The sequence below is a fragment of the Mobula birostris genome, chromosome 14 (assembly GCF_030028105.1).
Source record: "Mobula birostris isolate sMobBir1 chromosome 14, sMobBir1.hap1, whole genome shotgun sequence".
NCBI classification, from domain to species: domain Eukaryota; kingdom Metazoa; phylum Chordata; class Chondrichthyes; order Myliobatiformes; family Myliobatidae; genus Mobula; species Mobula birostris.
The window spans coordinates 2,191,767-2,209,148 of record NC_092383.1 but is presented as its reverse complement, the minus strand read 5'-3'; the positions used below and the strand labels follow the sequence as shown (position 1 = coordinate 2,209,148).

Here is a 17,382-nt window from a genome sequence, read left to right as displayed (position 1 = left end):
CACAGAGGCAAAATTCAAAGGGGGAAAGAATGCAGGACTGAAGGTGTGGGCGAACTCATGGCGCAGTTAGAGATTGGTTGGTATGATATTGTGGGCATCACTGAGTCATAGCTGAAAGAAGGTCATCATTGGGAGCTTAACATCAAAAGATATATTTTGTATTGAAAAGCCAGGCAGGAAGGCATAGGCGGTGGTGTGGTTCTGTTGGTAAGAGATGGAATTACATCTTTAGAAAGAGGTGACATAGGGTCAGAGAATGTTGAATTTTTGTGAGTGGAGTTAAGAAACTGCAAGGGTAAAAAAACACTATAGGAATCATATATAGGCCTCCAAATAGTAGCCAAGATGTGGGTTTGAGATTGCAAAGGGAGCTGGAAAAGGTATGTAATAAGGGTAATGTCACAATTGTAATGGGGGATTTCAATATGCAAGGGGATTGGGACATTCAGGTTGGTGTCAGATCATAAGGGAGGGAATTTGTTGAATGCCTATGAGATGGCTTTTCAGAGCAGCTTGTCCTTGAACCTACTAGGGGAAAGGCTATCTTTGATTGGGTGCTGTGCAATAACCCAGATCTCATTAGGAAGCTTAAAGTAAAGGAACCCTTAGCAGGCAGTATCATAATATGATTGAATTCATACTGCAATTTGAGAGGGAGAAGCACAAGTCACATGTATCAGTATCACAATGGAATAAAAGGAATTACAGAGACATGAGAGAGGAGCTTGCCCAGGTGGATTGGAGGAGGATACTGGTGGGGATGATGGAAGAGCAGAGGTGGCTGAAGTTTCTCAAACAGCAGGGGTAGCCAACCATGGCTGACAAGGGAAGTTAAGGACTGTATAAAAGCCAAGGAAAGGGCATATAAAGTAGCAAAATTCAATGGGAAGTTGGATGATTGAAAAGCTTTTAAAATCCAAGAAAAGGCAACTGAGAAAGCTATAAGAAAGGCAAAGATGAAATATGAGGGCAAACTAGCCAATAATATAAAGCAGGATACTGAAAGTTTTTTTCTTTTTTTTGGTAATTTATTTTTTATTGAATTTCATTATATAAAGAGTAAAAAGGAGGTGAGAGTTGATATTGAACCACTGGGAAATGAGCAACACACATCAAAGTTGTTGGTGAACGCAGCAGGCCAGGCAGCATCTCTAGGAAGAGGTACAGTCGATGTTTCAGGCCGAGACCCTTCGTCAGGACTAACTGAAGGAAGAGCTAGTAAGAGATTTGAAAGTGGGAGGAGGAGGAGGAGGAGATCCAAAATGATAGGAGAAGACAGGAGGGGGAGGGATGGAGCCAAGAGCTGGACAGGTGATTGGCAAAAGGGATATGAGAGGATCATGGGACGGGAGGCCCAGGGAAAAGGAAAAGGGGGAGGGGGGGAAACCCAGAGGATGGGCAAGGGGTATAGTCAGAGGGACAGGGGGAGATAAAGGAGAGAGAGAGAGAAAGAATGTGTGTATATAAATAACGGATGGGGTACGAGGGGGAGGTGGGGCATTAGCGGAAGTTAGAGAAGTCAATGTTCATGCCATCAGGTTGGAGGCTACCCAGACGGAATATAAGGTGTTGTTCCTCCAACCTGAGTGTGGCTTCATCTTTACAGTAGGGGAGGCCGTGGATAGACATATCAGGATGGGAATGGAATGTGGAATTAAAATGTGTGGCCACTGGGAGATCCTGCTTTTTCTGGAAAATGATGCTGGTGAGGTAGAAATGGGGGACAAACATGCCAGATGAACTTAATGAGTACTTTGCATCAGTCTTCAATGTGGAAGACACTAACAGTGTGCCAGAGGTCTATGAATGTTAGGGAGCAGGAGTGAGTGCCATTGCTATTACAAAGGAAAAAGTGCTCGGCAAACGCAAAGGTCTTAGGGTGGATAAGTCACCTGGACCAGATGGACTACATCCCAGAGTCCTAGGGGAGGTTGCTGAAGAGATAATGGATGCATTGGTCATGATCTTTCAAGAATCCTTTGATTCTGGCATGGTCCTGAAGGAGAATGTCACTCATCTCTTTAAGAAGGGAGGAATGCAAAAGAAAGGAAATTATAGACTAGTTACTGTAATCTCAGTGGTTGGGAAAGTGTTGGAGTCTATTATTAAGGATGAGGTTTCAGGGTACTTGGACACTAATGATAAAATAAGTCAAAGTCAGCATGGTTTATGTAAAGGGGAATCTTGCCTGACAAATCTGTTAGAGTTCTTCAAGGAAGCAACAGGCAGGGTGGACAAAGGAGAGGCAGTGGATGTCATTTACTTGGATTTTCAGAAGGCACTTGATAAGGTGCCACACATGAGGCTGCTTAACAAGATAAAATCCTAAGATGCTACAGGAAAGATACCGGCACAGATAGAGGAATGGCTGACACGCAGGAGGCAGCAATTGGGAATAAAGGGGGCCTTTTCTGGTTGGCTGCAGTGACTAGTGGTGTTCTTCTGGGGTCAGTATTGGGACTGCTGCTTTTCACATTGTTTGTCAATGATTTAGATAATGGAATTAATGGCTTTGTGGCAAAGTTTGCTGATGATCAGAAGGTAGGTGGAGGGGTAGGTAGTGCTGAGGAAGCAATGTGATTGCAGCAGAACTTAGACAAGTTGGAAGAATGGGCAAAAAAAGTGGCAGATGGAATAGTGTGTTGGGAAATTGTATGATACTGCATTTTGGTAAAAGGAATAATAGTGCAGACTATTATCTAAATGGGGAGAAAATTCAAACATCAGAGGTTCAAAGGCACTTAGGAATCCTCTTGCAAGACTCCCGGAAGATTAATTCACAGATTGTGTGTGTGGTAAAGAAGGCAAATGCAATGTTGGCATTTATTTCAAGGGGAATAGAATATAAAAACAAGGCAATAATGTTGAAGCTTTATAAGACACTAGTCAGGCCGAACTTGGAATATTGTGAACAGTTTGGGCCCCATATCTCAGAAAGGATGTGTTGTCATCAGAGGGAGTCCAGAGGAGGTTCACGAGGATGATTCTGGGAATGAGGGGTTTAATATATAATGAGTGTTTGACAGCTTTGGGCCTGTACCAAATGGAACTTAGGAGAATGTGGGGTTGGGGGTGGGGATCTCATTGAAACTTACTGAATGTTAAAAGGACTAGATAGGGTGGATGTGGAGAGGAAGTTTCCTACGGTGGGAGTACCCAGAACTAGAGGGCACAGCCTCTAAATTGAGGGGCAACCTTTTAGAACAGATGTAAGGAGGATTTTTTTTTAACCTGAGAGTAGTGAATCTGTGGGATGTTCTTCTCCAGACTGTGGTGAAGGCCAAATCCATGGGTATGTTTAAAGCAGAAGTTGATAGATTCCTGATTAGTCAAGGCATCAAAGATCATGGTGAGAAGTCAGGTGTATTGGGTTGAGTGGGATCCGGGATTAGCCATGATGGAATGGCGGAGGAGATTCGATGGGCTGATGGCCTAATTCTGCTCCCATGTCTTATGGTCTAAGTTTAGACAGAGATACAGAGAGAGTCTGAGGTCAGGAGAGTTAGAAATTGGGGACAAGTTTAAGGCCTGGTTAGGGAGAGACTGCTGGTGGGGTGGAATGTTGGGGTCTTTTGTAGGGAAGGTGAAGTTTAGGTCTGGGAACAGGGAAGTATGGGGCCCAGGAGATAGGAGGAAGAGGTACCTGAGAAGTGTCAGGTTATATGTGCTCGGTAGGGCTGGCATTGGACGAAGACGAGGTTAACAGATGGCTATGAGTTAATGGCTTGGATAGACTCTAGACATGGAAAAGACCGGGAGACCAGCAAATAGGTCAGATTTTGTCTCCCAGAAGTGGGGAAGTGAGTTAGAACCATAAATGGGGATTGGAGGGTGAGAAGTAACAGTGAGCATTTTTAAAAAATTAATGTGTGTTGCAAATTGGTAAGTTATTTAGCATATAAGTAAAGTACAAGAGGGAGCCACTCAGTTCAATAAGGAGAGCAATGTTGTTAGTCGCTTTTTTCACATTAGTTTCTCACTCTGGTTATGCAGGTCTCTGGTTAGATCCCCTGTGTTCAATCAAGTTACCTCCAGTTAAGCTAGTCATGGATAAGGCCTACAAACAAGTATGAGGTCAGTAATTTGTATAAACAAAGGATCTAAAGAGATTTGTGTCAAAGGTGGGTGTGTTTGCTTCCTGCCAATATATTAGCTGTGGACTACTGGCCATATCGCAGTTTCAGTGGCCCAAGTATTGCCTGAGAGGTGGTACTCGTCAGATGAAAGTCGAAAGATGTGTGAGAGGGTGAAATCAGCAAAGTCTGTTTGGCTTCCGGCATCTGTCAAAATAGAATCGTTGTGTACGAGCGCACCAGATTCATTCCTGCAGTGAATGAGTTCACTTTCATTAAACTAACACATAAAACATAAATCATTGCTTCTGCATAGACGGTTCTCAGTGTGGACTGATGCCACACAAGGTCTTTCTATTCTGTTCACTCAGCCATAATGAGAAAATGGAATGAATTGTGAGCAGTGTATCGTTTCCGTTTATATATATGGACATTTATTACAATTTCTATGCCCTCTGATATAGATCTACAGATCCAGAGTTGTGGGGGAAATTTCTCACCTTGCTTTTCACACAAAAGAATTGTCAACTCTGCTTCAGTTTTATCTTGCTGATTACTAAAGTTGTTAAGCTATGTAAGTATTGAATAGGAACGGGAAAACATCTTCCTGACACATCATTACAAATGCTTTGTTACATTTAAACACTGCCTTGGCCACAGAAGCCAGGTTAGTAATGAAGGTGTGTAATTCTCATTGGAGGTCTGTGGCCATTGGTATTTCAAGGGTTTAGTGCTGAGACCTTTGTTATTATTATGATTATGAAGATACGTAGTCCTCTTTTATTGTCATTTAGTAATGCATGCATTAAGAAACGATACATTATTTCCTCCGGTGTGATATCACAAAACACAGGACAGACTAAGACTGAAACAACTGACAAAACCACATAATTATAACATATAGTTACAAACAGTGTAGCAATACCATAACTTGATGAAGAAGTCTGTGAGCACAGTAAGGTTCAAAGTTTCTCAAATGTCCCACATCTCACGCAGACAGGAGAAGGAAGAAAAAGTCTCCCTGCCATGCTGACTACAATCCGACTCTGAGTCATCCGAAAACTTTGAGCTCTGATCAGCTCTCCGACACCGAGTACTGAGCGCCATCTCTGTCAGAACGATTCGACCTCCTTCTCGGTTGCCAAAAGCAGGCAAGGCCGGGGATTTTGAGGCCTACCCTCCGAAAGATTCCTGACCACACAGTAACGACAGCAGCGAACGGCGTTTCAGAAATTTCTCCAGATGTTCCTCTGTGCTTTCACATCCATTCTCCATCAAAGTAGAAATTGTCCATGGCCCCTATTAACAGATACAATATCATTTTTCACCGGAGGGCTGCACATGCATGGCGCGCCGCCATCTTCTCCTCCCGCCAATCTCTCCCTTTTGTTTGAGTATATATAAATATTATATTGTATAATATAATAATAATTTTCTGTAAATCTAAAATGGTTCAGTCTGTTTCTGTGCTGTACTTTTCAATGACTTTAATAAATAATATATATACACTAAGTGACTGCTTTATTAGGATAGGAGTGGAACTTGGTATAGTCTCCTGCTGCTGGAGCTCATCTTCTTCAAGGTTTGACATGCATGTTCAGAGATGCTCTTCTGTACACCATTGTTGTAACGTGTGGTTATTTGAGTTACTGTTACCTTCCTGTCAGCTTGAAATGGTTGACCATTCTCCTCTGACCTCTCTCAATAACAGGGCATTTTCACCCATAGAACTGCCACTCACTGGATGTGTTTTGCACCATTCTCTGTAAAAAATCTTGAGACTGTTGTGTGTGAAAATCCCAGAAAGGTCAGCAGTTTCTGAGGTACTCAGACCTCCACACCTGCCACCAACTAATTCCACGGTCAAAGTCACTTGGATCACATTCCTTCTCTGTTCTGATGTTTGATCTGAACAATAACTTAACCTCTTGACTGTGTAACCAACTGAATGTTGAAAGGACTAGTGGTAGGGGTATCCAGAACTAGAGGGCCCAGCCTCAAAATTGAGGGGCAACTCTTTAGAACAGAGGTAAGGAGGAATTTTTTTTTAGCCAGAGAGTAATAAAACTGTGGAATGCTCTGTTACAGGCTGCAGTGGAGGCCAAGTCCATGGATATCTTTAAGGTGGAAGTTGATCGTTTCCTGATTGGTCAGGGTATCAAAGGATCTGGCGAGAAGGCAGGCAATGGGGTTGTGTGGGATCCAGGATCATCCATGATGGAATGGTGGAGCAGACTCGATGGGCTGAATGGCCTAATTCTGCTCCTATGCTTGTGGTCTTATGTCTGCCTGCTTTTATGCATTGAATTGCTGCCACATGATTGGCTGATTAGATATATACAGTATAATATATATTATATATATATAATGCTTTGGACTAAAATGTAGGGATTCAGATCATGTATAGGAAATTGGTATTGATTCAATTTGACATCATGGTCAACGCAGACATCGTAGGCCAAAAGGCCTACATTCTGTGCTGTACTCTTATATATTCCATATAAGTAAAATTATTTTTGTGTTTCAATTCTATAGTGTGCTGGGGCTTTTGTTGATTAACCCAGAAATGTTGCTGTACTAATGTAGTTCTTGCTATTTTCATGTTTTGTTTTTCCTCACTTCAGGTTGTGATAGTGAACACTGGGGACCACACTGCAGTAACCGGTGCCAGTGTCAGAACAGAGCCCTGTGTAATCCCATCACCGGGGCCTGTGTCTGTGCTGATGGCTATGAGGGATGGCGCTGTGAAGAGCACTGTGACCAAGGGTCTTACGGCAAAGGATGTCAATATAAGTGTCAGTGCCAAAATGCAGCTACTTGTGATCACGAGACTGGAGAATGCCACTGTCCTCCTGGTTATACTGGTGTCTTGTAAGTGCAAACTAAGCTTACACTTCCTCCCCAAGTTTGTTGAAGTGTCTAATTACAATCTTGGTTATGTTGCATATATGTGCAGATAATGTAGTAAATATTTTATTCAGAAATCAATCTGCTGTGCTGGGCCAAAGATGATTTACCGTATGTTGTCCATTGACATTCACTGTCAAAATCTGTTATACATATGTAGCTTTATACTTCATTTAGGACCTCCCACATATTAATAATTCGCAACTTCCAAATGGCTCTTTCTTAAAAGGTTTTTCCAACTTCCAACTTTGCAGGCTACGAAATAACCACAATGTGTGAGCACGTGGCCAGGTGGTTAAGGCATTGGACTAGCGACCTGAAGGTCGTGAGTTCGAGCCTTGGCCAAGGCGGCATGTTGTGTCCTTGAGCAAGGCACTTAATCACACATTGCTCTGCGACAACACTGCTGCCAAGCTGTTTGGGTCCTAATGCCCTTCCCTTGGACAACATCGGTGTCGTGGAGAGGGGAGACTTGCAGCATGGGCAACTGCTAGTCTTCCATACAACCTTGCCCAGGCCTGCGGCCTGGAGAGTGAAGACTTTCCAGGTGCAGATCCATGGTCTCACAAGACTAACGGATGCCTTTATAATAATCACAGCACAATTTATTTATAACTCAGCTAAAAAGGAACAAAATGATGGTTAGTGTGTGAAATCAGTATTACACTTCCAAAGCAACACAAACAAAATGCTGGAGGAACTCAGCAAGTCAAGTAGCATCATAAGGCAGGGTCCCGATGAAGGGCCTCAGTCCGAAACTTCGACTGTTTATTCCTCTCCATAGTTGGTGCCTGACTTGCCGAATTCCACCAGCATTTTGAATGCGTATTACCTCCTTTCCATAGATACTACCTAACCTGCTGAGTTCCTCCGACATTGTGTGTGTGTTGCTCTGCATTTCCAGCATCTGCACAATTTCTTGTGTTTATACTGCAAGAAAGTTGTTGATTGAATTTAAGATTTGTCTGAAATGACATTTGCTATATTGGACCTGAATAATTTGATATTACTATATCAGTTCATTGTAATTTGTCTAATGATTTCTTACAGCCACTTGATTGATAGACATACTCTCGTCACTTAAAGGCTGGTTCGCAGGTTTTGCAGAGGTTTTACTGTTTTCAATTCCTTGGTAGAAAAGATATTTTAAGATATTTTACAGTTTGGAGCATTTGAACAAAACCTGGGGAAGGTGGATTTTGGTAGTGTAAGACAATAGTGGCAGAGGCAGATTGGCAGCGGTTGCTGGAGGGAAAGCAAGAGTCGATAAGTGGGAGGTGTTTAACAATAAAAGTTCAAAGTCAGCTTGTCCTTGCAAGAGGCAACAATGGTAAGTTTAGGTAACCTTGGTTTACAAAGGATATTGAATGCTTGTTAAGGGAAAAGATGGAAGCATATAGCATCTATAGGAAACCATGAGTATAGAATGAGTACTTCGGAGTTCATAGGAGATATGGGAGAAACTCAAGAAAAAAATAGTGGGGCCAGAAAGGGGCCATAAACCCACCTTCAGCTATACATGAATACCCATGGATGCAGTCATGAGGAGGGATTTTGTGTTTGATGTGCATGTTCCATTTTGTTCATTTTTTTGTGCGGGAGGAGGATCTGGGGGTTGATGTGCATGTTCTGTTTTGTTTCTTTTTTTTGTGCAGGGGAGGGATTTGGGGGTCAATATGTCTGATGCGTTTTGTTTGCTTTTTGTGCTGGGAGGGGGATTTGGGGTCAATGTGTCTGATCCGTTTTTGTTCTTTTTTTGCGAGGAGGTGGGATTTGAGAAAGGTGATTTGTTCTTCCTTGATTTCATGGCTACCTGGAGAACTGAAGAATTTCAGAGTTGGATACTTTAATAATAAAATGAACCTTTGAAATGAAAAAGCGTTTTTCCAGGGCCAAGATACAAAACACATTACCAACAGCCATACACAGCACAAGGCACATATAGCTCATATAAGACAGCAGTAAAATACAGTCATACAAAAAAATCATATAGTCCAAGTCCCTGGGTCCATGAATGTTGCAGCAGTCTGCAGTCGAACGCAATACAGCAGGTTTTCCACCGAGCAAACACTGGAGAGCAGCACTGACATGAGTAGGGATGCCTTGCCACACAGCCTCCAGCATCATCTCTGATGCTTCTCTCCTTGGTGGCTGCAAACAGGCAACACTGAGGCTTGAGGCCTAAGGAGAATCTTGAAGCCGTTTATAAGTACAAGATTGTAACCAATAGATTCCTTTAGGGACTAGAGGGTTAAACTGTGTGGGCAGCTAGGGGATAAAGTGAGATGCTAAATGATATGTAATCTCAATATTAACCACAGAGGCTGGGGAATTAAGGCAGAGTATCTGGAGCATGTCTGTATTGGGAAGGGGGATGTACGGAGCCCAGTCTCCAGTGCTAGATGGGATCTTTCCCAAGATATCCCAATATTAACTTTCCTAATATTGACTGGCATCTCTTTAGAGCAATGGGTTTGGATGGGGTGGAGTTTGTTAGGTGTGGTCAGGAAGGTTTCCTGATGCAATATGTGGATAAGCCAACTAGAGGAGAGGCTGTACTTGAACTAGTTTTGGGAAATTAACCTGGTCACGTGTCAGATCTTTCAGTGGGAGAGCATTTTGGAAGTAGAACTCTATTTTCCATACCATAGTACTGGAGAAGGATAGGAGCAGACAATTTGTGAAAGCATTTAATTGGGGTAGGGGGAAATATGATGCTATTAGGCAGGAACTTGGGAACATAAATTGGGAGTGGATGTTTTCAGGGAAATGCATGGCAGAACTGTGACAAATGTTCAGGGAATATTTGTATGGCATTCTGTATAGGTATGTTCCATTGAGGCAGGGAAAGGATGGTAGGGTAAAAGAACCATGGTGTACAAAGGATGTAGAAATTCTAGTTAAGTAAAGAAAAGCTTAAGAAAGGTTCAAGAAACAAGGTACTGTTACAGCTCTAGAAAATTACAATGGTGCCAGGAAGGAGCTTAAGAATGAAATTGGTAGAGCCAGAAGGGGCCATGAAAAGTCCTTTGTGAGCAGGATTAAGGAAAACCCCAAGGCATTCTACAGGTATGTGAAGAGCAGGAGGATGAGCTGTGTGAGAATAGGACTGATGAGGAGTGAGAGTGGAAACGTGTGTGTGGAGTCGGAGGAGGCAGCAGGGGTACTTAATGAATACTTTGCTTCAGTATTCACCAGGAAAAAGGACCTTGGCAATTGTGGGGATGACTTAAAGAGGACTGAAACGCTTGAGCATATAGACATTAAGAAAGAGGATGTGCTGGAGCTTTTGATAAGCATTTAGATAAGTTGCCGGGTCTGGACAACATATATCCCAGGCTACTGCAGGAAGTGAGGAAGGGGATTGCTGAGCCTCTGGCGATGATCTTTGCATCATCAATAGGGACGTGAGAAGTACCAGAGGATTGGAGGGTTGCAAATGTTGTTCCCTTGTTCAAGAAATCATCATCCTTCACCAACCATGGGACTGAGTTCAAGAGCCATGAGGTAATATTGAAGCTATATAGGACCTTAATTATACCCATTTCTGGTCACCTCACTACAGGAGGGATGTGGATACTATAGAGAGAGTGCAGAGGAGATTTATAAGGACGTTGCCTGGATTGGGGAGCATGCCTTATCAGAATAGGTTGAGTGAACTTGCCCTTTTCTCCTTGGAGTGACAGAGGATGAGAGGTGATCTGATAGAGGTGTATAAGATGATGACGGGCATTGATCATGTGGATAGCCAGAGGCTTTTTCCCAGGGCTGAAATGGTTGACATGAACATAGAACATGGAACATAAAATAGTACAGCACAGTACAGGCCCTTCGGCCCACAATGTTGTGCCGACCCTCAAACCCTGCCTCCCATATAACCCCCCCCCACCTTAAATTCCTCCATATACCTGTCTAGTAGTCTCTTAAATTTCACTAGTGTATCTGCCTCCACCATTGACTCAGGAGGTGCATTCCACACACCAACCACTCTCTGAGTAAAAAACATTCCTCTAATATCCCCCTTGAATTTCCCACCCCTTACCTTAAAGCCATGTCCTCTTGTATTGAGCAGTGGTGCCCTGGGGAAGAGACGCTGGCTATCCACTCTATCTGTTCCTCTTACTATCTTGTACACCTCTATCATGTCTCCTCTCATCCTCCTTCTCTCCAAAGAGTAAAGCCCTAGCTCCCTTAATCTCTGATCATAATCCATACTTTCTAAATCAGGCAGCATCCTGGTAAATCTCCTCTGTACCCTTCCCAACGCTTCCACATCCTTCCTTTAGTGAGGCGACCAGAACTGGACACAGTACTCCAAGTGTGGCCTAACCAGAGTTTTATAGAGCTGCATCATTACATCGCGACTCTTAAACTCTATCCCTCGACTTATGAAAGCTAACACCCCATACGCTTTCTTAACTACCCTATCTACCTGTGAGGCAACTTTCAGGGATCTGTTGACATGTACCCCCAGATCCCTCTGCTCCTCCACACTACCAAGTATCCTGCCATTTACTTTGTTCTTTGCCTTGAAGTTTGTCCTTCCAAAGTGTACCACCTCATACTTCTCCGGGTTGAACTCCATCTGCCACTTCTCAACCCACTTCTGCATCCTATCAATATCTCTCTGCAATCTTCGCCAATCCTCTACACTGTCTACATCACCACCAACCTTTGTGTCGTCTGCAAACTTGCCAACCCACCCTTCTACCCCCACATCCAGGTCGTTAGTAAAAATCACAAAAAGTTGAGGTCCCAGAACCGATCCTTGTGGGACACCACTAGTCACAACTCTCCAATCCGAATGTACTCCCTCCACCATGACTCTCTGCCTTCTGCAGGCAAGCCAATTCTGAATCCACCTGGCCAAACTTCCCTGGATCCCATGCCTTCTGACTTTCTGAATAAGCCTACTGTGTGGAAGCCTACCGTATGAGAGGGCATAGTTTTAAGGTGTTTGCAAGTAGGTACATTGGGGATGTCAGAGGTAAGTTTTTCACAAATGGAGTGGTGAGTGCCTAAAATGCCCTGCCAGTGATGGTGGTAGAGACAGATACAGTAGGGTCTTTTAAGAGACTCTTAAATAGGTACATGGAGCTTAGAAAAATAGAGGGCTATGCGCTAGAGAAATTCTAGGCGGTTTCTAGAGCACAACATTGTGGGCCAAAGGGCTTGTAATGTGCTGTAGATTTCTATGTTCCTTATTCTATCTTAAGATGCTCAGGGAAGCAAGGATGGAGATAGCGGGGGCTCTGTCAGAATTTTTGCATCTTCTTTTGCAGTAGGTGAGGTATTGGAATATTAGAAGATAGCTAATCTTGTCTCCTTGTTCAGAAAGGACATTAGAGCTAAGCCTAGAAACTACAGGCTGATAAGCAATACATCAGAGGTAGAGAAGTCTTTGAAGTTCTGAGGGACAGGATTTGTGTTCACTTGGAAAGGCAGGAACTGGCTAGAAGGAGTCTGTGGTTTTGTGCAAGAGTTTCTTTAATAACTAAAAAAATGATGAAGACAGAACCGTAAATGTGGTTTACATGGATTTCAAACAGATCTTTTGACAAGGTCTTGTGTAGTAGGCTGGTCTAGAATGTTAAGGCTGAATGGTTCTGAGTTATATTCACAAACTACCCTGGTTTTAGGAGGCAGTAGGTAGTGGTGGATGGGTATCTTTCTGACTAGAAATCTGTAATGAGCAGGGACTTTGCTTTGTGATGTCTATTGGATATGTATGTAGGAGGTATGAGCATGCACTCACTTTTTCAGTATCTTTTACACCTTATTCTGCATTTTGTTGTTGTTTTACCTTGTTCTAGCTCAATGACCTGTGTAATGATTTGATCTGTATGAACAGGATGCAAGACAAGCTTTTCTCTGTACCTTGGTACAGGTGACAATTAAAAACCAGAAATGATTAATACAGTTACAGATGGTCTGAAAACTGCTAGTGTTGTTGATAGTGAGGTGTGTTAGTCTCAGACTACAGAATGATCAGAGTGATGTTGATCATCTGGTAAACTGGGCAGGACAGTGGCATATGGAGATTAATCATCATGAGTGTGAAGTGGTGCGTTTTGGGGAGTCTAGTAAAGGAAGGATGTGTACCATGTACTGTGGAGTCCTTGGGAGCGCTGAGGAGGAAAGCAGTGTTGACGGTTAAGTGCCAGGATTTCCCAGTGGAAATGACTTGGAGGTTGTTTGCATTCATTAGCTGTGTGTGGATTTCTATAAAGTCCTGCTGTTGTGTGCTCACTCTCAATCTGTGGAGCTGTGGGTTTCTCACAGATATTGGCCACTCCATCCGTGCCCACACTCAACATGTCATCCTGTCATAATCTTCAGTAACTATACCTCTTCCTTATCAGTACTTCAAAAGGCTTTTTTCCTGTTTCACTGTTCTATCTCCAACAACATCCACTTCTTTTCTCGCTGCAGCTTTCCAGATAATACCTGCCCAATGAACACTCCTCTTCCCTCCATGCAGGGGCCTAAGCATTTCTTCTAACCTAGTGTACAGCAGCTAAAAACTGGGAAGACGTTGCACTCCGTAGATACACCTGGAGGAAAACTGTTTAAGAGGGAGGTGTGCTACAAGAGAGTGACCTTCACTGTGCCACAGAAAGCAAGTGAGAGTTTTGAAAGGGGAGACTGAACAATCAAAAGACCCAACCACAGCTACCAGTTACTCGTGCCCAGACTGCCCAGAATATGTGGGTCCCAGATCGGCCTCTACAGCCACCTGAGGACCCAGCAATAGACAACCCCTTAGGAGAATGTCATACTCGACTTGAGTGATTGCTGTACTATCACAGCATTCAGTGTTGACAAATAGTCCCTTCTACACTGGAGAAATTAAATTCAGATAGAGTGGCTGATTTTCAGAGCACCTCATTTCAGTTTGCAACAGCTACTCTGAGTTTTAGGCTGGCTGCCATTATCATTCTGCAGCCCCCTCCCATACTGAGGCCTCTATCTTTGGCCTCGTACACTATTCCAGTGAAGTCCACTGGAAACTCAAGGAACAACATTTCATCTTGTGAATGACCATATTACAGCTCTCAGAACATAATATTGAATTTAATAACCGAGCCCTTTCAGTTTGTATCAGAACAGGTTTGTTCTGATGAAAGAACCTGTCACATTTATTCAGTTCATATCTTTCTCCACAGATGCTACCTAATTCTCTATTAGTTTTGATTCCCAACATCAACAGAATTTTGTATCTCAGAATCTTAGTGATTTTATTTTTACTCTCTCCTCTGATGAAATTAATGTCATTCTACTCACATCTCCAGAAAGACCAGATGTATTTGACACACATTTACCACCATTTGAGTTATTCAGGTTCTTCATAGCTCTACTTTATCACAGGCATTTTCTTTGCTCTCTCTAAACTTCTCTTTCCTTGCAACTTAAAACTTCTCCCAATTCTAATGAAAGGCCATTGACCTGTTTCTCTCTCCATATTTGCTGACTGACCTACTGTGTTTTCTCAACATTTTCTGTTTCCATTTCAATCTACAGTTTCTTTCGCAGCTGAATGGCTGAATTCAGTATGCATTTCAAGGCGCATCCTACCAGACCTCAAAATATAAACTCACCAAGCACCTCTGTTGTCTCTCGGAGGAATTGCTTGGTTAATAGCAGTAGTAGTGAAAAATTAGCACAGCAGAATCTAACATAGAACATGGGACAGTACAGCACACAGTACAGGCCCTTTGGCCCACCATGTTGTGCCTACCTTCTAATCTACTCCAAGATCAATCTAGCCCTTCCCTTCTTCATAGCCCTCCATTTTTCTAACATCCATGTGCCTATCGAAGAGTCTCTTAAATGTCCCTATTGTATCTACCTCTATCACCACTCCTGGCAGCGCATTTCATGCACCCAGCATCTTGTGTAAAAAAAATACTTCTGACATCCCACCATATACATTTCTCCAATCATCTTAAAATTATGCCTCCTTGTATTTGCCATTTTTGTCCTGGGAAAAAGTCTCTGGCTATCCATTCTATCTATGCTTCATCATCTTGTACACCTCTATCAAGTTACCTCTCATCACCCTCTCCAAAGATAGTTTATAGCAAATATAGCCTCTTGTCGGCATTGCTGAAGAGATTCACAAAGTGAAACTTCTGTTTAGTTCACACAAAGCTTTACGTGAGGATCTGAGGAACACTCATCCCGAGAGATATACACCTTTCCTTTAGAATACTGATGCTCACAGCTCATGTCTTACTGCATCATACTCATTAGCAACCATCTTTTATGCATTCCTTAAGTTTGTCAATGGGTGACAGATTTTTTGACTCGAGAATTCAAAATGAAATCAGTGAACATAGTAGAAATATCACCTACGGAAAATTCAAATTAAGTGTCACACACAAAATGCTGGAGGAAGTCAACAGGTCAGGCAGCATCCTTGGAATGGAATAAGCAGTCGACATTTTGGGTCTCGACCCTTCATCAGGACTGGAAAGGAAAGGGACAGAAGCCAGAATGAGAAGGTGTGTGGTAGGTGAGACCAGGTGAGGGGGAAGGTGGGTGGGTTGAAGAGACAACCTGGAATTCTGGAGCACCATATACAGTACATTAATTGATTCTGACATACTTTCTATTCGTCTCCCCTTCCCCTTCCCCTCCACCTCTCCTGGAAGAGCACCCAGTGATGTCGTATCTGAATTCCAGCTCATTAGCCACAAATTCAAGTGCACTATCTTCCAATTTCTTGCCTCACTAGCACTTAGCACAATGATAATTTCAAGATTAAAACCCTACAGGTACTGATTTGTAACTTTTGACTTAACTCCCTAAATTCCATTTTCAAAACTTTCTCCTTCTAACTGTCTATGTCGTTAAGACTGATATGGACCATTGGCTCTGGCTATACACCTTTCAGAATGTCCTATGCCCACTCAGAGACATCCTCAACAACAGAGCAGAGAAGCAATTCACCATCCTGGAGTTGCACCCACTGTCATAGAGTGAACAGTGTAGCTGGATCCGAAGATCATGAGCTTCCCATCTGATTATTGGTTCACTGTGTTGCCAGTAGAGAAGGAGTATAGAGAGGGTCACTATCTTGTATTAGTATCTATGATTTAGGGTTGAGAAGACACAAATCTCCATTTGGGATTCTGTGTGAACTATGCAGACAACGCTTTGTTTATCTATCCAGGCACACCCGGTGGCCCATTCTCCTTCCTGCTCCCCAGTCTTTTCAGGTTCTACCTCATGGCTCTCAGGCTCCAGATCTCACGCTGTTGCTCTGCTACCAGCTACTGTCAATGGTTTACAAGATTGGGCATGACGATACGGTCTCTGTACTGCTCGGCATGGACTGTAAAGCACCGTGAACAGATGTAGGCTCTGAATTTTAAGGAGATCATTAAAGTCTTCCATTTCAGTTTTCAGATTTGTAGGACTGTATCTGCTCAGCTGCTGGGGTTGGTGAGCATACTGCATGAGGAGCTTTGAAAGTATGGGGTAGTACCCCAAAGTTCATGCTTCTTGACAGTGCTGGTTACTGAAACTGACTATAATTTGGACTTCCTCTGGAGGAAGGAGTCATGCATGCTTCCCAGAGATGTGGCATTTATCATGACAAAGTTCTGCAATCCATATTCACCTAGACTTTTAGTGAGTGGAACCTTCCCTATTAATGAAAAGGTCAGGGTGGTGTCAGTCCAGATTTGGAATTATTGCAGAGAGATCACTAGTGTGGATAAAATTAACTTTGGCTGATTATAAAACAACTTAAAAAGTGGATGTTACCTGATCCACTATCTGGTTCTTGTAGTCCTAAGAAATGGACTGTGTGAGATACCATTGGTTCATCTTGGATAATACAGAGATTCCATCAGCAGTCAATTGCTTTTGAAAACAGGAAGAAAAATTTCAGTTTTGTACTCCTGAAGCTTTATACATTTAGTTACCAAAGGAGGTTCTTTACATCAATAAAAGCAAAATAACAATTGAACACTGTGTGAAAATGATCTCAGAAGTGCCTTCCACCTTCTGTAGTTTCTTGTGGATTCTGACCTTAAAAATAACATATAACATTGTGCGTTGTAAAAACTGACTTCAATGGCTGATTCAGTCGAACTCAAGATTGTTTAACGTCATTTCTTGTGCACAAGTGTAAGGAGAATAAAATAATTGTTATTCCAGGTCCAGTGCAGCACAAAAAACACAAAAGATAAAGGATAATAATAATACTGAAAAACACACAATAATATACATACATAAGATAGTTTATATGTATAGATGATTTGAATGTCCATAAAGTGATGCTAGGCTGCACACAAGATGATTGACAACAGCATTAAACACTAAATGCAAAAATGTTTTTAATCATTGGAAAGTAAAAGCATTATACGTTTCTTCAAATATGTAACAATATTTG

General features: G+C 42.5%; 1 protein-coding gene across 1 annotated transcript in view; it reads left to right on the top strand.

Moving 5' to 3' along the window:
* megf11 (multiple EGF-like-domains 11) overlaps nt 1-17,382 on the top strand; it is a 365,505-nt gene that overhangs the window by 200,893 nt on the left and 147,230 nt on the right. Inside the window, exon 3 of the mRNA XM_072277965.1 lies at nt 6,698-6,944. Coding sequence (XP_072134066.1) covers nt 6,698-6,944 — 247 coding nt within the window. The remainder of the gene's footprint in view (nt 1-6,697; nt 6,945-17,382) is intronic.